General features: G+C 30.6%; 1 protein-coding gene across 1 annotated transcript; it reads right to left on the reverse strand.

The window, feature by feature from the left end:
- Positions 1–522: 522 nt before the first annotated feature.
- On the reverse strand, positions 523–2,962 carry LOC129957193 (uncharacterized). Its single transcript, XM_056069392.1, has 2 exons — positions 2,867–2,962; positions 523–2,659 (listed from the first exon to the last, which is right to left on the reverse strand). The coding sequence occupies exon 2, from the start codon at positions 2,616–2,618 to the stop codon at positions 1,125–1,127; it is 1,494 nt and encodes a 497-aa protein (XP_055925367.1). The 5' UTR covers positions 2,619–2,659; positions 2,867–2,962; the 3' UTR covers positions 523–1,124.
- Between the last annotated feature and the right edge of the window lie 19,037 nt (positions 2,963–21,999).

Below are 21,999 nucleotides of genomic sequence, written 5' to 3' on the forward strand. Positions count from 1 at the left end.
ATTTAGAATCACTAAGTTTTAAAACTTATTCCACAACATAATGCAATAAAACTGAATTTTGCAAAATGAATTTTCTTTATTCTCTCGTCTAGGAAGTATAGAAGTTGAAGAATTATTATTACACCAAATTTGAACAAAAGTAATTAGATTTTAAATTGTAAGGTTTTCCCTTTAAAAAACCACAATTAGGAATTTGAGAAAATATCTTTTAAACAGCATCAAAGCCTTAATTTGCGTAAACATAAAAATTTATATAATTTCCCAAAGAAGGAAATCTTGGAAAAACATTTTAAAATTATTTTATGAAGTTATAAACGGCTTTATGTAATTTCACGGGGATTAAAAACTCAAAATAATTTTTTTCATAGACAAACAACGACAACAACAAAAAGTTGCCATATTTTATATAATGCATAAAACTGAATTTTTTAGCCTCATTATATGCCCTATAAAGGTGCGTATTGTCATTTGTAAATAATACTAATCGAAACGAAGTATTTCATGACATTTATATAACTGGAACAAACAACTAAACACAGATACATCATTTCTTTTGAGAAAAGTGAAAAATTAGAGCCAATTTCTGTCCTTTAACCAATGATGATTGTGAACGTCCAAAATACTTCATCAGATTTTAAAAGTTTTTAAAATGCGATTTATTTTGATTATGAACCTCTCTTGACTATGAAGCTAAATACGAAACATATCTTTTCAAAAGATGTATTTTAAAAGAGAGGAACACAATTTTGAATGCTCAAGAACACTTAAACATACACGTTGCTAAAAAGGAAAAAAAAAACCTCAACCAGAATACCGTTTTCCTAAATTTCATAAACATGCTTTTAAATTAATGATACGAACAAAAGACAAACTAACTCAAGAAATTTGACTGATATTTAATATTCTTAAAAGAACAACGATACACAAATTACCAATGAATTTTAAATTAAGCAATAGTTGATAGAACGGAAATTAATGATATAGAAACTTGAAACATTACGAGAAACAAACATTAGGCGAAGTAAGCAAGACATTCGAATATTCATTAATTAAAACTGAAAATATAAAATTACAAGTTAGATCAAAAGTAAAATATCCAACAATAGGTTTGATTGGAGCAGCAGTCACAGAAGCCTTTCCAATTCTGAACAAAAATCACGGATATTGTCACGAAAAATTTCAATAATCAAATTAAGTTCCATAAAGCGTTCAGATACTCTTACATACGAATTTGAAATTATGTTAAGGGCCGTTATTTCTAGTTGCCTAGGATCAAATTCCTCATCATTACGGTTTGAATTTTGAAGGCAGAGTAAAACAAATCTCTCATAATCTCCATTTGCATCTGCTTCCAATAGCTCTAATCTACGATGTACGTTCATTCCAGCTTCCTTTACATCGTCACGAGTCGAATATTTTCGAACTTTCCTTCTTTGAGACAATGTAGATGGAGGATCCGGTAAGTTATCAGCTGCTGTCAACAAGGTATCTATGCGCAGTTTCATTTGTTTAAATATATCTAGTACACATTTAAATTCATTTTCAGTATATTTTAAGAAATCTTCTGAGGTAAGCTCCCTGGCCCTGTTGAAAACTCTGTCCAGACCTCTGTTTACCCAGGCAGCAAGAGCGGATTCCATTGCAGACAAAGACATCTTGGAATGCATATCCATAGGGGTTTCTGAATCATTCGATGATGTTATAGGATTCACTGAATCCATTGAAGAATCCATTGTGGATGGTAATATTGGTGGTATTTCGAGTTTGGGAAAAATTGGCGCACATGACGTGGTGGGACTAGCTACTACAAAACCACCGCTACCACTTTGGTTAACAATCTTAAGACGAGTCCCATTTTTATATTCTTCAGTATTTTGTAGAGAATTAAAAATATCTGTATCTTCAGCAGCAGCTCCAGAAGAATCGGAATTTTTTTCACAATTCGATAAATCGGCAGCGAGTCTAGGAAATTTCTCAGGCTGAATTTCTGGCACTGCAGATGGGTTTAAATCCTTTGGAACATTTTGATTCGTTGTAGTGACGGAGGCACCATTTTTGCTGCTTGAATCCGAAGAATATAATAGACGAGTTGGATCTTTTAAGTTAGTTGCTTGAGTTAATTGAATTTCAGTGGATATTGCCTCCTGGGATAATTTACTTGATAGAGCTTTCCCGGAATGATCCGATTCTGTTATTTTAATAGATTCAGTTTCTTCAGAAATATTTCGTTGGATTTCTTTGTTTGATCCAATTTCTTGAGTAACTGTTGATTGAATTGATTCTTTATCTTCAGAATTAACTCTTCTAAGAGTTGTATTAATTTGATTTTCTGACGCAATTTCTTTTGGACTTCCTTCTGAAATATTTGGTGCATCATGAAGAGATTTTTCAGAAAGGGATAGAGATGAGGAACCATCGGGCTTTGATTCAATGAATTCAGTTGATTCAACAGCAATTGGCTCTGTTGCTGTACTTGAACTTGTTGAAATATGTTCCAAGACATTTTTAGAACATGATTTGCCATCTTCTGGAATACTCTCACTAGAGGGAACATCATCATTTTGGCCTTGTTCTTTTGAGGCAGATTGCATCACCACATCATTCGAAACTCCGGCCATAGATTTCCGTTTCAATACAGTGGGTGTTAATCACTGTGGACCTAGAAATTAATGAGATGCACATTATTAAAGTTTTGAAGAATTTGTAGAAAGCATTGGAATCTAAGAATGAAAAACTGAAAGTCATTTAATCAATTATTAAATAACTCGTATTCAAAAAAACTTTTGAAAATGAGAAAATGTATTATTTCTAGATTAGTGATTAATGCTATTTTCTATGTTATCCATATAAACGAAAGAAGCAGTACCTTTCCTTTCAGATACTTTGAAATTTACCACTTGAAATTTTGTTAGTAGTCTTTTTATAAACGCTGACAAAAACAAGCATATTTAAAAGGCGTTGCCAACATTAAAAAAAATCTCTAGAAAAGACACTCCATTCTTATAAATCACGTGATAAAAGCCTGTGCACTATGGCGAGATCACAGACTCAGATGGCCGAGAAATTTGATGACTCTTGACATTGAAGAAGTTTTAAAAATTCCAGTCATTAAATCTTCTGTTAAGGACATTTTGGCGGAATTTCTGACATTAGTTCTCTTCTAATGTAAAAAGTTAACATACATTTAATGTATTTAATATTTCATAATTTGTTATGTAATGTAAAATGTAACGCTTTTTTTTTTCTGGACCAGTATGCGTTTTCTCAAGAGGGTCCTTTGTTATTTGTAAGTGCCCAATACCTTCAAGTGTCAAGTCATTTGTTCCATCGTGCTAGGTGGGGTTGCTCTTTGGCACCCAATCAAGTTTCCCGCATCATGCCACTCTTATAAAAAAAAAGATTTATTTTTGCTCATCGAGATGTGAGTTTAGAATTTTGTTTGTAAACTAACCGCATATTTGAACATAAGTTATTTCACTGGAAAAGTTACAAAATTCCGCTTTAATGTAGAGAACTAATAAACCCCTCTTTCCTAATGCAAATGAAAATAGAGCAAGATACGAACTAAAACTTATGGCTTAGTTGGGTTCAAATCACGGTATTGAAATATTACCAAAATCCGTAGGTTTCATATTAAATTGTCTATACTTACACAACAAGGGGGCAGCGGTGGCCTGGTGGTAAGGTCTCGGCCTTCGAACCGGAGGGTTTCAGGTTCGAGACCCTATTCCACCGAAGAACCGTCGTGTAAAGCCGCGGTCCAACGACCGGATAATCTTCACAGATGTGGTCATAAAACTGTCTCCCTTCCTTCGTGGTGCCACCCCCGCCTGTGGCAGCGGACCCACGACCAGAGAAATCTTCAGACGGCACGCGTTTCCCTTTCGACCGCTCAAAACCCTCAGTTTCTTTGACTCACTTCCCCCCATAGCCCAAACAAATTTTCCGGTTCTTTGATGTTTATCCATCTACCGACATTTTGCGGGAAACTACAGGCGTACCGCGGGCGACGGGGGAGTGTGGTCCCCTAGTGGGTTGGATGTCAGATTTATGACCAAATCCGTGAGGTCGCAGGTCGTTGGACCGCCGCTTAAGGGGGTCTGTTGCACGTTAAATCCGTCATGACCAAACATCCTCCCGCTGGTGTGGTGTGCTGTGGAGAGGGGGGTGCCAGCTCAGGTGTCGTTCTCGTCATCTGACCGTGGTTCAAAATTACGAGGTCCGTCCCAAAATAGCCCTTGTGTTGCTTCAAACGGGACGTTAATATAACTAAACTAAACTAAACCTAATGCAAATGAAAATAGAACAAGATACGAACTAAAACTTATGGCTTAGTTGGGTTCAAATCAAGATATTGAAATATTACCAAAATCCGTAGGTTTCATATTAAATTGTCTATACTTACACAACAAGATACAAAATAGATAAAACGCTTATATCATATTGATATCAATATAAGAGATGCTACAACTATTTGGAATCATTTAATTTAATTCAGCTTTATTAACACCCCATTTTGAATTCCCAAGTGTTAATTTCGGATGAATCATGAACAATGTAAGATGGAAGACGGGACATTTAAGCAAGCATCTTCTACCGAAATTTTAATACCATATGTGCCAAAAAACGTTTGATTCATAATGTTAGATTTAATGTGCAACAGGTTGAAAGAATTATAAAATCGAACTTTTTCGAATAGAATTCCAAGTATCTTCTCATCCTGGAATCGAAACATTCCTAAGAGGCCATTGCAAACTTTTTATTTTCTCCTATACGTAGTACAGAAACGGTATAGTAAACGTCGAAAAATTCGAACTTGGAATTTTGATGAATATTCACGTTTTTTACATTCATGTGTTCGAAAAACACATTTTTGGAAAATGTATGCCTGTTACAATAATTCAACTAAAAGCTTTGAACTTGGCGTATGAAGTTTGGTATGCGGCCTTAACACTAAATCTGTAGATTTCTGTCAAAATTTCAGCAGAAATAGCTCAGAGGAAGTCTGCCTCTCCGCCTGTTCGGATATAATTTAGCACAATACATACAAAACGAAGCTAGTGAGACAGATAAAATTTGATTAACAGAATTAATATTCATAGTTTAGTTTATTTATAATAAAATCACGTTTTAAAGCAACACTAGGGCTATTTTGAGACCGTCCTTGTAAGTTTGAACCATGGTCAGATGATGAGGACGGCACCTGAGCTGGCACACCCTCTTAAAGCTCCCATACCACACTAGCAGGAGGGTCTTTGGCTCCGACGGATTTAACGTGCAGCAGACCTTACTTAATTATTAATATACGTTTACAGATAGTATACGTATGAAAAATTGAAACAATATCTTATTTTCCATTAAAACAGTTAACTGTGGTCGATTTGTATACACATCATGTGAAATAAAAAAAAAATACGATTCTATATAAAAACTCAACATTTCATTAAGATGTAATAAAATGCCATTTAGTGGTATGTTTTCTTTATAATACACTAAGCTTGCTATAAATTAAAAAAAAACACAATAAAGTTCAATTCTTATGTATAGATTTTATGCCCTATACAATACATTGCTTTTAACAAAACTAGTTGATTCTTTACCCACCACATGGGTATTATTCCTTGTACTTAATTGCATATCGCGAGTTCTCATGGCTCTATTTGTATATCGGGTATTTCCCGATAACAATAACAACAAGAATAAATAAATAATGAATGAAGATGTATGATAATGAAGATTCTTCATTATGATGAATAAATGAAGAAAATAGGAAGCCCATGGGAATTCCTGGTCCTGGAAGAAACGTGATAATTTTAAATTTTTTAAAAATTACTGTCAATTTTAACATTTATTAAACAAGAGCAACAATAAGTTACTTAGTCACCTGAATTGTAAATAAAACAATTATAAAAAAATATTTATTTAACCCTTAACTGGGGAAGTGAAATTTTAGGACTTAACTGGGGAGGTGCGGTCTACGAGACCGCATTTCATTTACACTCAAATTAAAACTTCTAACGAATGCATTAGTATGAAAAACTGCCAATATATTTTGCAGATATTTTTCTTGATATATAGATATGTTTTAGAAATTTTTCAAAATATATTATCATTGAAAAAAGTAAATGCGTTGGAACATACATTTTCTTCTCAAATGACATGTTACAATAAATAATATTCTTGAAAAAACATATTACTTTTTACTTTTTAAATCATATTTATTTTTACAGTATTTGAAGGTATATAGAAGACAATATAATGTAAAATTCAACAATTATATGAAAAAAAAATGACAATGGGTAAAATTGCCCCTTTTTTTATCGGCTTGTGTAACTTTCATAGCACGGTTTTCTAGGGCATTTTAAATATACAGGTTAAGAAATAGTATAAAAATCAACCTATAAATTCTGTATATATATTTCTTGGTATATTAATATATTTTATGAATTTTTCAAAATACATTATCACTAGAAAAATTAATTATGTTTGAACATACATATCAAAATCAGTTGAATGTGAACTTTCATCGAAAAACTCTTCTGTACAATTATCCTTATCACTAAAATCACTTTATTCTTCATTTAAAAGTGTCTGGAGCACTGCTTCATAATAGGATCAGCAAACTGTATGATATTTAGGGGCCCAAGTTTTAGTGCCATCTGCTAAGCCTTGTTTATCACTGGGACAGTAACAGGGAGATGTGGTCTTAGAGACCGCGCTCGAAGAAATAACTGAATTATTTAAAAAATCATCTGCTGAAATCGGTTGAAAAAGTGCACGTGTATTCAAGGTCATAAAACAGGAAGCTACAGAGTCAATCCATTCAATTGAGCTAAAAATAGAATAGGGGTGACATAAAATCCATCGTCAGCGCTCTCACAGACCGCACGTCCCCAGTTAAGGGTTAAAAAATGGATTGTACGATATTTCAATAAAGCTGCAGTGACATCCAGAAAAAAAATAATCATATGCAGTATAGAAGTTTAATTTAGTTATATTAACGTCCCGCTTTAAAGCAACACTAGGGCTATTTTGGGACGGACCTTAATTTTGAACAGCGGTCAGATGATGAGGAAGACACTTGAACTGGCATTTTCCTTTCCAAACTTCCACATTAAACCTGTAGGAGGATGTTTGACTTTCACAGATTTAACTTGCAGCATACCCGCTTACACGACAGTTCTTCAGGGGCATTAGGTCTCAAACCTGAAACTTTCCAGTTCTGGAGCTGAGACCTTACCATCAGGCCAAATGGCCCATGCAGGACAGAAATTCACAGAAAAATAAACTTTCATTTACTAAAATTCAAGTATATTTAAAAGATTTTTGATACGCTGATCTTCCATTATACAAGGTAATATGATGGCGACGTTTGGATTAATTTTTTTTTTTTTTTTTGCATAGAATTCATTTTCTGTATCTTCCAAAATTTGTAGAAATTATGGTTCTCTCTTGTGATTCGAACCTTTTATCTAATTAGATGATTCATTTTTTGACATCTTTTAACTGTAGTAGAGAAGAAGTAATCTAATTAGATTAAATATCTCACTGCATTGAATCACTTGCAAAACACTCGGTAACTAACGTTTTAAACCATAATTACCCGATTAGAAAAGTTTGACATTATTACAAAAATCCAACAATATCGGTATATATAAAGCCACAATTTTAGATTAAATGTATTTGAGACACTACTTTCGATAAAAGTTGAGAATGCATTAACAATCCCCGTAGATGACATGTATAATATGAGTAAAATGACAAGAATGTTATTTGATTCTTTACTGTTATCCTTCAAGCATGCCCATATTTATTATTTTTCAATCGATAAATTAAGATTACGTTTTTCGTTAAATATAGAAGTCTATGAATTCAATTGAAATCAAAATGTGAAATTTTCCACTAATAAACTTTTGTATATTAAATAATTTCATTTAGTTCATAAGTGAAATTAATATCTAAGAAAATTTGAACAAATTTCAGAAGTGTTGAAGTTTTATTCAGTTTCAGTTTTTGCTCTTTAAAATACATTATAAATTAACATAAAAAATAATATAGGACATAACGTATTTGATAAAAGTGGATGCAATTTTGTATTAAAATACAAACTCAGAATGGTGTATTATAATCTTAAATATTCACATTAAACATTCTGATTATGTTGTATAATCTTCGATATTTTGTAATCATTTGCCTATTCTGTATCCATTTGAAATTGGTTAGTTTTTTCTGCACGTCAAACGACATATATTTAAGTAAAACTTTTAATAATAAACTCGAAATATATAAAATAATTGTATTTTAATTGCATCAAGATAAAAAAAAAATACAAATTTCCATTTTGAGTTCAAAAACAATGATACAAATCATACAAATGGATGATGATGATGCCGCCGTCATTTAAAATAAAACCAAATAAATTTTGTTTGTAACTTTAAAAAACATAATTTATGTAAAATTTTAAAATCAATTATGAGAACTATGATTAATTAAATGGAAAACTAGGAACAAATACAAGTAAATTGTATTGTAAATTACAAATCAAACACAACAATTTCAATTGTGAAAGCACAAAATATACAATTACATCATATCAATAACAATTAAAATTATAATGGAAATTCCGATGCTATTCGGATAAAATATTTGATTAGTTCTTTAAAAATAGCTAATTCAAATGATTTTTTTATTGAATAAGACGGTTTTTAAAATTTATAAGCTTAGACCAACGTTTGATCAAAACGATGACGCAAATTTAATCAGAATACAAATTTTGTTGAAATATTCCTTGAAATGATCAAAATACAAACATCCTAATTTAAAATTAAGTCAAACGTTGAAGTTCATAAACATTCTGAAGCAATATTTATCGAAAGTTTCAATCAAAATTCATATAAACTATTATCATTCAGTGAAAACAACATAATAAAAATATTAAAAGTCATAAGCATTTCAAAACAATTACTTAAATCTTAACTTAAACTTTAATATTAAAAGCATATTATGTAATGAATTTCATAATCGTTCCAAGACAATCTTTATTTTGGCTATAGTTCTTTCAAGAATAAACAAAAAATCGAAGCATTTCTTATTAACACGTGGTAATATCACATTGAGGTTTTCCACTTCATTTCGTACTGTTTTTAATATATTTTCAGCATAAGGCATCTCTGCAGAAGAGAAATTAGGATTTATCGTATTCGAAAAAATTACTTTTAACAAGTTTACATTCGCATACGCAAAAACACCGTGTTTCTTCATGCAGAACACTAAGTCATCAAGAACTTTCTTCTCTGTAAACATATCTGCCAAAATAGCTGCGAGTACTGCTTCAGATCTGTCTGTAGGAATTAATGTCATATTAAGAATATTATTACAAATTCCAGTTATCTTCTTATACACAGCATCGACTTTCTTTCCATTATCACACAAAAATATTCCTTCGTCACAGTAAATTTCAGCCAAAGTCTTGAGCGTTTTCAGTTTTATACTAATAATCTTTTTCGCCAATTCTTTCTTTCTTTTCATAATTAAGAATTTCAATCTAGATCAGGATCCAACGTTTTATTCCTCTGCTTCCTTCCCTAAATTAAACATAAATACGCATGCGCAGAAATAGATCTTAAAAGTAATTTTTTACCAAGAAGACAGCTGCATGATTGTTAGTAGTAATTGAAATATACATTAAAGAAACATTGTATATATATTTTATAGTATACATTAGAAATACATAGTATGTATTAGAGATAACATATATTATAAATACATAGTATGTATTAGAGATAATATATATTATAAATACATCGTATATATTAGAGATATTTAGAATATATTAGAAAGAGTATACATCAAAGAATATTTGTGTATATTAGAGATAATATACATTGCAGATACATAGTGAGGGTAAATATATATTGGAGATAATATATACTTACACTCATGCAAGTATGGATGGTAAGTATATATTATCTTCATGTATTTTCTTCAAACATTTTTAGTAACTTTCGAAAATATTGCAAGGAAAATCTCATCAAATATTCAGTCGGGATTTTATATCTGTGAGAAGTACTACTGATGGTTGATAACCAATGTAGGTGGGTTTGTATACATTACAGATACTTAGCATATATTAGGAATAATATACATAAAAGATTCTTAATACATATTAGAGATTATATGCATTAGAGACGCAGAGTATATATTAGAGATAATATACATTAGAGATTCAGAGTATATATTAGAGATAATATACATTAGAGATATTCAGCATATATTAGATATATTACATATTAGAGATAAAATTTGATGGTGCATGAAGATGATAGTTATTAGAATTTCAGGTAGAGAAAGTAATTTTGCTGATTCAGTATGATTGAAACTTTTAATAATTTAAGTACATTGTAAGATGATTATTTTGGATTGTAGAAGTATTTATATTTCTGAATCTATAATTTTAATCAATAAGTTATAAAGGCAAAATAAATCACTATTAAATAAAAGAAAATGTGAATTATATTAGTGGTAAAACAAGCTAAAAGGGAAAAAGCTGCTGCTTCGAAATAAATATTAAATTAATACAGATCGCTTTAAGAAATAAAATTTTTATACTCCAAATCAGTATTTTAACCCTTTACACTCAAATGGGGCCTCTCCCTCACCATTCAAGACGGTGCATCATTTTGACGATTTATATATTTATTTTTCAATTTCAATAGTTAAAAATTTATTAATTAATTTGACGTAGAATAATTTTTCGGAGAAATTTAACTTAAAACGTTTATATATATATATATATTGGAGTAATAAACAAGCCCATGTATTAAGTGAATAATTATGCATCGAATAACTCTACCGAGTGCAGAGGGTTAAAATTGCATCTCATATTTCTGTTTGCGGAGTATCGTTCTATCAATGAATCGCGCATTTTGACCTTGCATGTCTTCTTGTAAATTATGATAATAAGGAAATTACAGAGAAAAACCTGTTGGTGGGATATATGAAATGATCCTAATATGATTTGAATTCGTAGTCCAATGCTCGCATTAAATGCATCGATGGTCCTGAGATTCATAATTCTATGAATCGGCTATTTATAATGTTTTAGTCCCGTTTGTAGCTTAATGGCAAAACAGCAATGTGATTTCGATAGGTTCACGTAACTGTCTGTTGCACCCAATTATTATTTTCATGTAAATGGTACTTATCATTATTTTTTGGAAATTACTGTAGTAACGAATTCACCTGACTATTTCAAGAGTAACAGTTTTGAACAGTTTAATACTCCCTGCACAATTCATAAGAATTTTGTAGCTATAATAACTTATGGTATCCAATGTTTACAATACTAATAATCTTTTTTGTTACTGCATCATTTATGAGTAAGAAATGATCCTGCATGTCTTAGAATTAAACTATGCATTAGTATCATAGAATTTCATATCATTCATTATAACAGCTTAATTATAAAATTATAAAAAATAATCTATAAAATTACATTAAGAAACACGAATTTACTCACATTACGTCCCTAAGTGATTAAGTAAAGAATATTTATAACATAAAATATAAATCATCATTGCATTAAACTATATTGTGAATTATGATTGTATTCAAGGTTATTTAATTAACCCTTTATAAGGCCATAGGATGTATACATACCACCAAATTCATCAATCTTTGCATGAAGTCTTGAATCTTGGAATACTTTCTCAAAAATTTTGTAATAACACAAAAACTTAAATGCTTCAATTTCTTATCTTACTCAAAATGATTTGTCTTGATTTGTTAGTTATTAATTATACCCATTATTAATAAATCAATTAATTTTATCTAATGAGCTAAATGAATTACTTTTCTTAAGCCAATTTCAATCCTAAAGATATTTTAATATGGCATGGTTAAAAAAAACTGGCCTTTTAAAGCGAACTGATATATCATGTAAAAGTCATCTTTGTGACAATATGCATGGAATTTAACTCTTCTTAGCATGAATTTTTTCTTTTTTTGTGAAATAAATCAGGGTGATATAATTCATGCCGTAATTAAAGGAAAAAAAATGTTTTATAAAACCCTAGTATATATATATAATATAAAATAATTAAAATACAGTATGATGGAAATATCCATCACTATGCTAATTTAAATGTTAAGCTCAGTACAAAACCTTCAGTGTCCCTCTCTTCTAAATTTCTTTCTTCATTATCGCTTTTATTAGCAAAAAAATCTCAAATTTGTTATAAAAAATATTCAAGGAATCGCACGTTTCTTCCGACCATAACAAGCAGCGGAATGACAAGTCCAAACCCTCTATAATGATTGTGACATTTGATTTAGGATTAACAACATTCAGGAAAAAGGATTAAAAATAGTTTATTTACTTACATAAAGGCAAGTTGAAATTTAGATAACGAATCATTTTTACGATATATTTAAATCAGTTTAATATAATTTTCATGACATTTCAAAATAATTAGGCAAGTAAAAATTTAATTAAAGAAATTAGTGTATTTTCGGAACTATGCTGGCCTGATTTTGGGTAAAAATTACTAAATTTGTTATATAGGAATTCGATTCTCTGAGTATTTTTTGAAGTTTTTAATAGAATTTTAATTAATTCAAAATTAAACGTAAGTTTAGAATTTTTCAGATACAACTTCCGAAAATGCAATTTCACAAAAATGATATTAACACCACAAAATTATCTTTCATGATATTAATTTAAGTGTCATGTATTTTTCAACCTGAATTTTATTATGTTTTTTTTTAAACTTTTTAAATAATTTTTAAAAAAATACTGTAATGATAACCTCCCCTAAAATTCAGTCGATTTTTTTCCGTTGCTGAATACTAAAGAAAACGATCCTGTTAATAACCTGTGAAGTTTACATGAACAATAATAAAGCGAAGTTACAGTATTAGAAATGATTATGTGCAATTAGAAAATAGATTATCAGTATAGTCATGTTTTTAATAGTAATATAACCTCATGCGACTTAATTCTGTGATAATGATTGTGTATATATTAAATTGAATATGTGCAAAGCTAGAAAAATTGAAAGAATATTCAAATTTAATGCTTGAAACTATTTTGTTAAAATGTGAAAGAAATTATGAATTTATAAAGAATGAATTTATACTTAGGAGATTCATTCGAAATTAAATACAATCTATATTTTTTGTGAACCGGACCTGGCCTGTTTCTTACTGTAGAGCATATGTATTAATCCATCTGAAATAAATTTTGATGTTTTAATTTAAATATCTCAAATATATTAAAAATCGCATTGGAATATTAAATCAATTGCACTCCATTAATTTCAAATATTAAAATTTTTCATCTATGCATTATAAAATTTGCCAACTTTTTCAATGCATTTCACCTGGAGTTTCTTTAAAATAAGCAGTATTTGTTTATTTGTAATAGCATGTAGAAACAGTATGGTCCTATTATAAATAATCAAGAAAAATAATAAATATATTTAAATCCTTACTGGTTTAAATATTTTGTACTTATGGTTAGATTAGACTTTCTGTTCAGAAAATGTTTCAATAACTGATTATGATTGTGTCAAGAGAACACTGGAGTTACATACGGAGCACCGGAACATTACTTTGTATGGAATTACAATGTCTGTGGATAAAAAATTTAAATTATAAGTTTAAAATTATGATAATTCGATGCATGAATTTAGATAATTCAAGTATTAATTATTTAAATTCACACTTGCTGGTTTCTTCTACGGAAATTTTTATATCAACTATAATGTTCATATATGCTTCATATCTACACGCTGTTTTGAAAGAAATTCTTTAATTTTCTAACCCACTTACATTCTTAAAGTAAATAACATTTTCATTTATAAAGTAATCTAAGTATTTACAAAAAAATATTTTTTTTTTCGTACACTAAAAGAAATAATTGTTCGCAAGAAACCATGCATACAATTTTAATGAAACTCCACGATTTAGGACACTGATAGTCCATAAAAAGCACCTTTTCTGAATTATTTTTGTTTGCGAGAATTATAACGCAAAAAAGAATCAATTACATTAATAATTTCTGTCAAATTAAGTGCGAAATCCATGACCAGAGAGTCTGATTGTACTTCATTTGTATGTAAACACAACTTATAAGCTCAATATATAAAATTTGTATAATATAAGAGATTTACTGATAGAATTTTGGATCTATTCTAAATTTGGGATCAAATCTGCTGTTAACTAGTTAACTATTGGTTTGTCTATATATAGTATGTGTGTGTATAAAATCGATAGATAAGAAACAAAAAGGTAGAAAAGTGATATTTCGTTTATAGCTGCTTGGCTTATGTATAGGTCATTAATTTCTTGTCAAAATTACAGTAATTTTCTAAGCATTTGTGCAGAACTACGTAATATAATTGTTTGTCTTAAGGTATATTATTATGGTAATAGTTTTAACTCGATAGTCCTTTTAGAAATAATAAAATGCATTCAAACGCAAATGATCATTCACAAGGTATGAAAACACAAAATTTATTATATTTAAATATCTGCATAACAATAAAGTTCGTATGTGTATTTATATATGTTCAATAAAATGTTTAATTTACATGTAGTTATATAAATAAAACAATTAAACATTAAAAGATATTAATTCAAAATCTTCTATTAATCAATGCATGTTCAATTAAAGTAATTATGATGATTCACTGATGAACTCAAAAGGGAATACAGTCTCAGTATAAAATGATTGCATATCAGAATAATGTCTTAAATTAAGTGGAAGATGCTATAAATATTGTTTTTTTCAATAAAACAGAATATTATTATGAAGTCCTTGCATTAGTAAACTTTTAAATTAGCTGAAAACCACAAATATTTTCGCTTAAAAATTAATTATACAATTTAATTTTAGCTAAATAGATAAAATGTAAAGCAATATTAATTATTAAGTCATTGATAAAATTGAAATTTCACAATATAAGACAATATGATAAGAAAATAAGATAATTAAACTTCTGAAAAATTCCATAACTGTTGTTTTCTTTATATAAAGAAAAAGAATATCTTAACATCAGATAAATGTAATGATCAGGTAAAAAAAAAAAAGATGCTCCAACAAAAATGGTTATACAACAATGAAATTTATGAAACAATTTACATGTAACAATATAAATAAAAAAAAATAAATTATAAAGAAAAAAGTTGAAATTTAGGAGTTAATGAAAGCAGTAAAATATGAAGTCTTTAGAATAAATTTGTAAATGCTCAATATAAGATTTTATGATAAGAGCTAAAAATCTTTAAATTATTGAAAAATTCAGTCGATGCTGTCTTTAAAAATCGAAAATGGTAATGATGTCCCTGCTTTACTAAATTATCATAATCCGATGAAAACAATAAAAGTAGTCCAATAAAATTATTTCCAATACATGTAAATCTACTACCTCAACAATTATTTTCAGGTTAAATAATTCAATAATTTTCTTCAGGTTTTGAGATATTTTTTTCTTGTTCAGCCTTTTCTAAAATAAGATTTTCAAGCAACCCTTTAAAATGCTTCAAAAAAGTTGTACCTTTTTCAGTGCAAATCTTCAACAATTCTTCTAAAATTATAGATAAAAAATCTACTTTTCCTTTCATTTTATATAATTGTACAATTGATAAAGATTGGATGTTGCTGAGCATATTTGCAGTATTTTCCATTTCACGTTGGATGCACATAACTGTAGTTTCCGCAGTACCAAAAATTTTGTCGACGTAATATTGAATTTGGGATATATATAAATCGGCTCTTGGATCCTCTCCCAATACAGAACGAATAAAAATTGGGAGCTCTTGGATGTAAGAATCTTGCCATTTTATATAACTACTGAATGTTTCTATAACGTTGGTGCAATTTAGCATTGCAAGATGTAATCTGTTTAACACCATTTCACGAGCTGTCATGTTGCTTTCTTAAGAATATTGTTTTTATAAGTCTTATTTGTAAACCTTAAATATACGAAAAGATGATGTCTAGAAATGAAACGATTGAGTTATAAAGATCATGTAAGATATAAGCATTATCAGAGAGCCAAATGTGATATCTTCGGTGTTACTTTAAGTCATCTTGTCTCAAACTGCCAAAAGATCAAGGCATTTTAAAGCTGTATTATATAGGCGACGGGAGTGCCACATGATTAAATCCCGATCATGTGACCAACAATTATACAAATCTCTTGATTATTTAGTTTAAATGATATTAACGTCCCGTTTTTTAAAGCAACACTGGGGCTATTTTGGTATGAACCTCGTAATTTTGAACCGCTGCTAGACGACGAGGACGACACCTGAGCTGGCACCCTCCTCTCCAAACTTCCACACCAACGGGAGGATGTTCATTTACGGATTTAACCTCCACCAGACCCACTTACACGACGGTTCTTCGGTAAAATCGAGTCTCGAACCTGAAACCCTCCGGTTTCGAAGCTGAGACCTTACCACATCGCAGCCACAGCGGTCGATTCTTGATTATACAAGGTTATTCAGAAGGAATAATTACAAAGATTTTTTTTCTATCCTTAAAAATGTTAATAGATAATATATACGATATATCAATGAATAAGATTCTATTGTGTGCATTTAGCAATCCCTCCTTTATTGTTGTTGTTATTTATGACACTTTTCAAGCCCTCTGACATATCTTTCAGCGATTTAAACCGTGTGAGCGTCTGTTGTTTTTTCAGTAGTGCCAACTAGGGCCAAGAGTACGACTTAGTTACTTCATGCATCACTTTCTTTTGCACAACCCCTTTATACAGGGAGGCACATTCACTCACCTCACACACAGAACACAGAAGAAGAACAGCCCAAACCCGGACTCGAACCCGGGATGCTCAGATCACGGGGAGGACGCGCTACCCCTATGCCAGGACGCTGGCAGCGCTCCTTTTGTTAAGCGATCAACATCGGATCAGAAGTTCAATTTTTGCCATAGATAAAGTAACTGATGTTTAGTTATTGAACGTACTGCTGTAACAATTTGACCTTGCAAATCTTGAAGAATAAAAGATACAGGTGTCACATCTTTTATATACCCCTAACGCATCGGACAAAGTTCGAAAGTAATGGGGCTTGGGAGTGTGGTTCTGGAGAAGCGTCTAGGCTCAGGGGTCTTTGATCTTCCGTTTGGAATTGTAAAGTAATGATTAGTATTATAAGATATGACTTGTGCCTAAAATTAAGTATGGTATAATTGTTAAGCTTTAAAAGGATTCTATTTTTATTTTAAATTTTAGCATTACAATATGGCAGTAGGAAATAGAGTAGAGACAGAGCAAAAGAAGAAGAAAACAAACAATTAAAATATGCTTATTCATTCTAATGACAATCTTAATTACAATCATTGACCATTCAGTCCTTCTTCACTACTACTCATTCTCTCTGGTACGGGTGGGTGGGTCAGAGATTAAATGTTCGATTACTTAATAAGGAGGGCACATGGCCTTCCTTTGTTTAGCCGTATTCCGACGAACTGTGGCCTTTACAGACATGGTAGTAAATCTTCTAGATGATTCATTGTTGTACCCCCCCCCCCCGCCAGTGGTCATTAGGTGGGAGTGTCCCCCAAATTGTTGGTAAAATGAACAGGCATCAAGGAACCAGACACGACCGAAAAAGTTTACTAGAACTAACATATATAAATGTATGCACACACACACACACGTTACCGTGAAAATGTATAGTTCAGTTATTTCATAGAATAACTAGATATTTCATGAAATAACTATACAGGTCAGTTAAAGATTATAATGGAAGAAAAATTTCATACTTTACCAAGTTATTCTATGAAATAACAAATGATAGATCGTTAAAGGAAAAAATAAACAATTTCGAAGCAATTTTAAAGCTGATCAGCTATAGCTAAAATCCCTCAAAAAATATACATTTGGATCTTTCTTATTTACAGGTTTGTTTCCCATTCCTGCAGAAGTCATTACCTAACAGCAGGTTGCAAAAGTAGTTGTTAATAACCCAAAATGTAAAACGCCAAATGTAACAGTCTAAAAGAAACCGAATGAAGCGTATACACACATCATCAAAACAGTTATAATCGTTTCAAAACTGACTAAAAGTAGCTAGAACCGGATCAAAGAACTTTCCAGTACCCTATTTCATATTTTAACAATCCCGTAATCGTTATTCTTTAGAATACCTAGCTATTCTATGAAATTGTGGATCTCACACTTTAATGGTAATACACACACACACACACATATATATTATATATATATATATACAGCTATGTAAAAAAAGGCAAAGTGAGGTTAAAAAGATTATACTTTGTATTTTATTCCTCTCAACAATAAAACAAACTTTTATATTCTATAAATAATAATACATCCAATTACTTTTCCAAATGCAAAGGTTTGACTGGAGTAGAGTTTACATTAAAACTTTCAATACTGGCATTACCTATGAACATGTTTTTACATATCTCGTAGCTTATTATAAAATGAAATTTTAAGTCTTTTGCGCCCGAAATATTCATTACTAGGAACCAAACATATTAATCATTTCAAAATACATTTGAATCGAACTTGGTATCCTCTGATTACACTTAATGACGAATCAAATTACTTTTTCATTTTAACAAGTTCAAGTTCAGTAAGCTGTTTAATTTAAAATTTAATTTTTTATGATCTGCTTATATTTAAGATGTTTGATGTGATATTTAAAGCAACAAGATGAAAAATTTTCGTTATAAAAGGAAGAAAAATAAAAAGATTAAAGTAGGGGCTTATAGATAAATTATCTCATCCTGACTTAGCATTATACCATTTTATTAGTCAGAAAAGACGAAAATAGCGCTTCTTTATTGCGTGAGTTAGGGAAAACTTAAATTACTTTTTTACCTAATTAGAGATTTTTTTTTGCTATTATTAAAATTAACACACTAACTCAAAGATACAACAAACAGACATAAAATATTTATAAAATGTAAAACTAAGCACTACAGATCCAATCTTTTAAATTTTTATACACATTCAAAAACCGGGGAATCATTTAAAAAGGAAATTAATTCAATAAAACTGAAATTATATATTTAATTAAAAATTTTACCTAAATAAACAGATGGATATATAGAAATTTCAAAAGAATCAACACAACCAGTTCAATAATTTATTACGATGCAAAATTTATATATTTTACCTGCAAATAAGCATATAATTTGATGTTTGTCCAAATACAACCCTATTATAGAATATCCAACAATCTTTTTATTTTTGACAAACTATTATCTTTTAGAAATATTTTATTCACATATGATATCAATACACAGAAAAATAATCATGCACTTTATTGAAGTTGTTAAATAATGATAAGGTTATAAATACATAACAGAAAAATCATATGTCCATACTTGCAAGTAATTTTATAATGAAGAAAACTTGAGCTCAAAAAAAAAATTTATAAAGAGTCAAGACTGTTTATAAGGAGACAAAATCCTCCGAAAATAATCACATTTAAAAAAAATGAAAAACTGCCCAGCAGTTATAAAGCCATATAATTTTTTTCAGTCATAGCAACATTGCGATGAAATCATTTGTATCAGTTGAACTAAGTACATCTAAGCAGCGACGTACAAAATCTTGACGTCTTCGCATGCATTTAAATTCTGCGTGTTCCACAATATCAAATAAGCGCGTGACTTTATTTTCCTTATCATAAAAAGGCTGAAATGAGTATCTATTGCTGTAAAGAAAGGCTGCGTAAAGTCGATCCAGCTCAAAAGAAATTCTTTCCAAATATCGATCCATTATCTCTAAATAAGCTGCAATAAGTCTCTGGTCTATTTTAATAGATGTAAAAATCTCTGAGTTCGGATCTACGCCTCGATTGTAAAGCTGCAAGCGATAAGTTTGAGCATTATTACAGGCCTGATGAGCATCTTTGACCTTCCTCACGAATAGCAAAAATTTTTCTTGCAAAGAAAGATATCTTTTGAACAATTTTTTACTTTCTGGCGTGATTGGGACAAATGGTTCCTCGTACATTATTTTGTCCAAAACTTTCAAATGCTCAAAGTGCTGTCTTCAGCCAAACAACAAGAAGCATTCACATGAGGCCAACTATTGCGTGTAATGGGAGGCCACGCCTTCCCCAGGAACATCACGTGACCTCAACGGGACAATGGCAAATGGTTGTCTCATCAGAACAACTATTTGCCATTGTCCCATTGTGGTCACATGATCATGGAGTAGGCGTGACCTTCCATTGCACACAATAGTTGGCCTCGTGTGAATCCTGCTACATAGTTCAAGAACAATTAGATAAGCAGTTACTATTTTTAAACCGCATTCTCGCTCTATTTATCAAGTAGTCTTGAGATTTTTAAATGCAAGTGGATCGGGAATGATGATTCGAAATGGGCAAACTACCTGTTGCTGAGAGTCGTTAATGTGGCAATGATGTCAACATGAAAGGTTAACAAGATTCGTTTATTCTTAAGCGAGAAAAACTATCATGTATGTTTCTATAAATTTTCTATAACTGTCTATGCCGTAAGTTGTCTCTGAAATCGAAAACGTTAGTGAGAAAGGGACGTTTTGTTCTAGTTCATCGCAGCAATTTCTCTATACAATAGAAGCCTGCGAATTTTATAACGTGTTCATAAATTTACTTTCTTAATTCCATGCTGCTATTTTAAAATTACATCTTCTCTCAATTCCTCAAAATGTTAGGTCACTGTGGTGTGGTGGTAAGCTCTCGAATTCGGAGCCAGAGGGCTTCAGGTTCGACACCTGATTTCACCGAAGAACCGTAGTGTAAGCGGGTCTAGCGCGTATTAAATCAATCTAGTGTCATGCCAACTAAGATGTCCTCGTCATCTGACCGCGGTTCAAAATTACGAGATCGGACCAATAATAGACATAGTGTTGCTTTAAAATGGTACGTTAATAGAACTAACTCTTCATGCTTTTTTTAATTGACTTTTCATATCAAAGGATTGAGAGATTCAACTGAAGAACTGCCGTATAAATGGGTCTTGCGAACTCTAAAGCCATCAGGGTCAGATGTTCTCCCTCTCGTGTGGTGTAGAAATTTGGAGAGTCGGTGTGAACTCAGATATCCACTTCTGACCGCGGTTCAAAATTAGGAAGTAGATCCCAAAATAGCGCAAGTGTTGCTTCAAAAGGAGAATCTATTATAACTAAACTAAATCATCTACTCGAGGTATAGCATTTTATAAGTCCATCAAAGCCCCGTCTCCGTAATTGGATGCTATTTTTTAAAATTGCCTTTTCTCTCTATTGCTCTAGAAGGTTTAAGGCCATTTTGCAACAGCTTATCGAAAAAATTGATTCGAAATCGGTAAACTAGTCTTTATTCAAAGTCATTAGCATGTAATGATATTACTGTCAAAGCTTAAGCACTTTCAAAAAACAACAAATTCGTAAGCTTCTAATAATTGTTGTCATATATCATAGGAAACCATATCAACGAGTGGGAGAGGAGTACTATTTGCTAATTCTGGTGCACTTGAAAAAATCTGATTATGGAATTAGATGCCCAATTTTTCAAGTAAATGTAAGGAATCATTTTAATTCTCTATGTCATAAAAAAGAAAAATTTTATGAATTCATCCCCCCCCCCCCTTAAAATCAAAGAGCAAGCAATGCCAAAACAAAACCAGTTGATGCATTGAATTTCCCTAGACATGTTTCAATCAATATCTTGATAACCAAATTATATCTCGCTGATTATAATACAATGATAAAAATTTTTAATATTTAATAATAATTATTTGTAGCTTGCTTTTATCTTGAATTTCTGGAAAAAAAATAATCCTTTTCAACATTTATAAAAAATTATAAATAAAGAAATAAATATTTTTTTTTGTACAAATCTAAACTTTTCATCTTTTTGCAGCTGGGCGTTCTGGAAGTGTTTGTTTTTCCTTTTGTGAACATTTCCTTTTTGTGGATTCAGTTTAATTTAGTAGAATTAATTTCTGTTTTAATTTAGTTTTTG

Source organism: Argiope bruennichi, chromosome 11 (genome assembly GCF_947563725.1).
Source record: "Argiope bruennichi chromosome 11, qqArgBrue1.1, whole genome shotgun sequence".
NCBI classification, from domain to species: domain Eukaryota; kingdom Metazoa; phylum Arthropoda; class Arachnida; order Araneae; family Araneidae; genus Argiope; species Argiope bruennichi.

Coding starts and splice junctions, on each gene's coding strand:
- LOC129957193 (XM_056069392.1), bottom strand. CDS start 2,618: ATGGCCGGAGTTTCGAATGATGTGGTGATGCAATCTGCCTCAAAAGAA.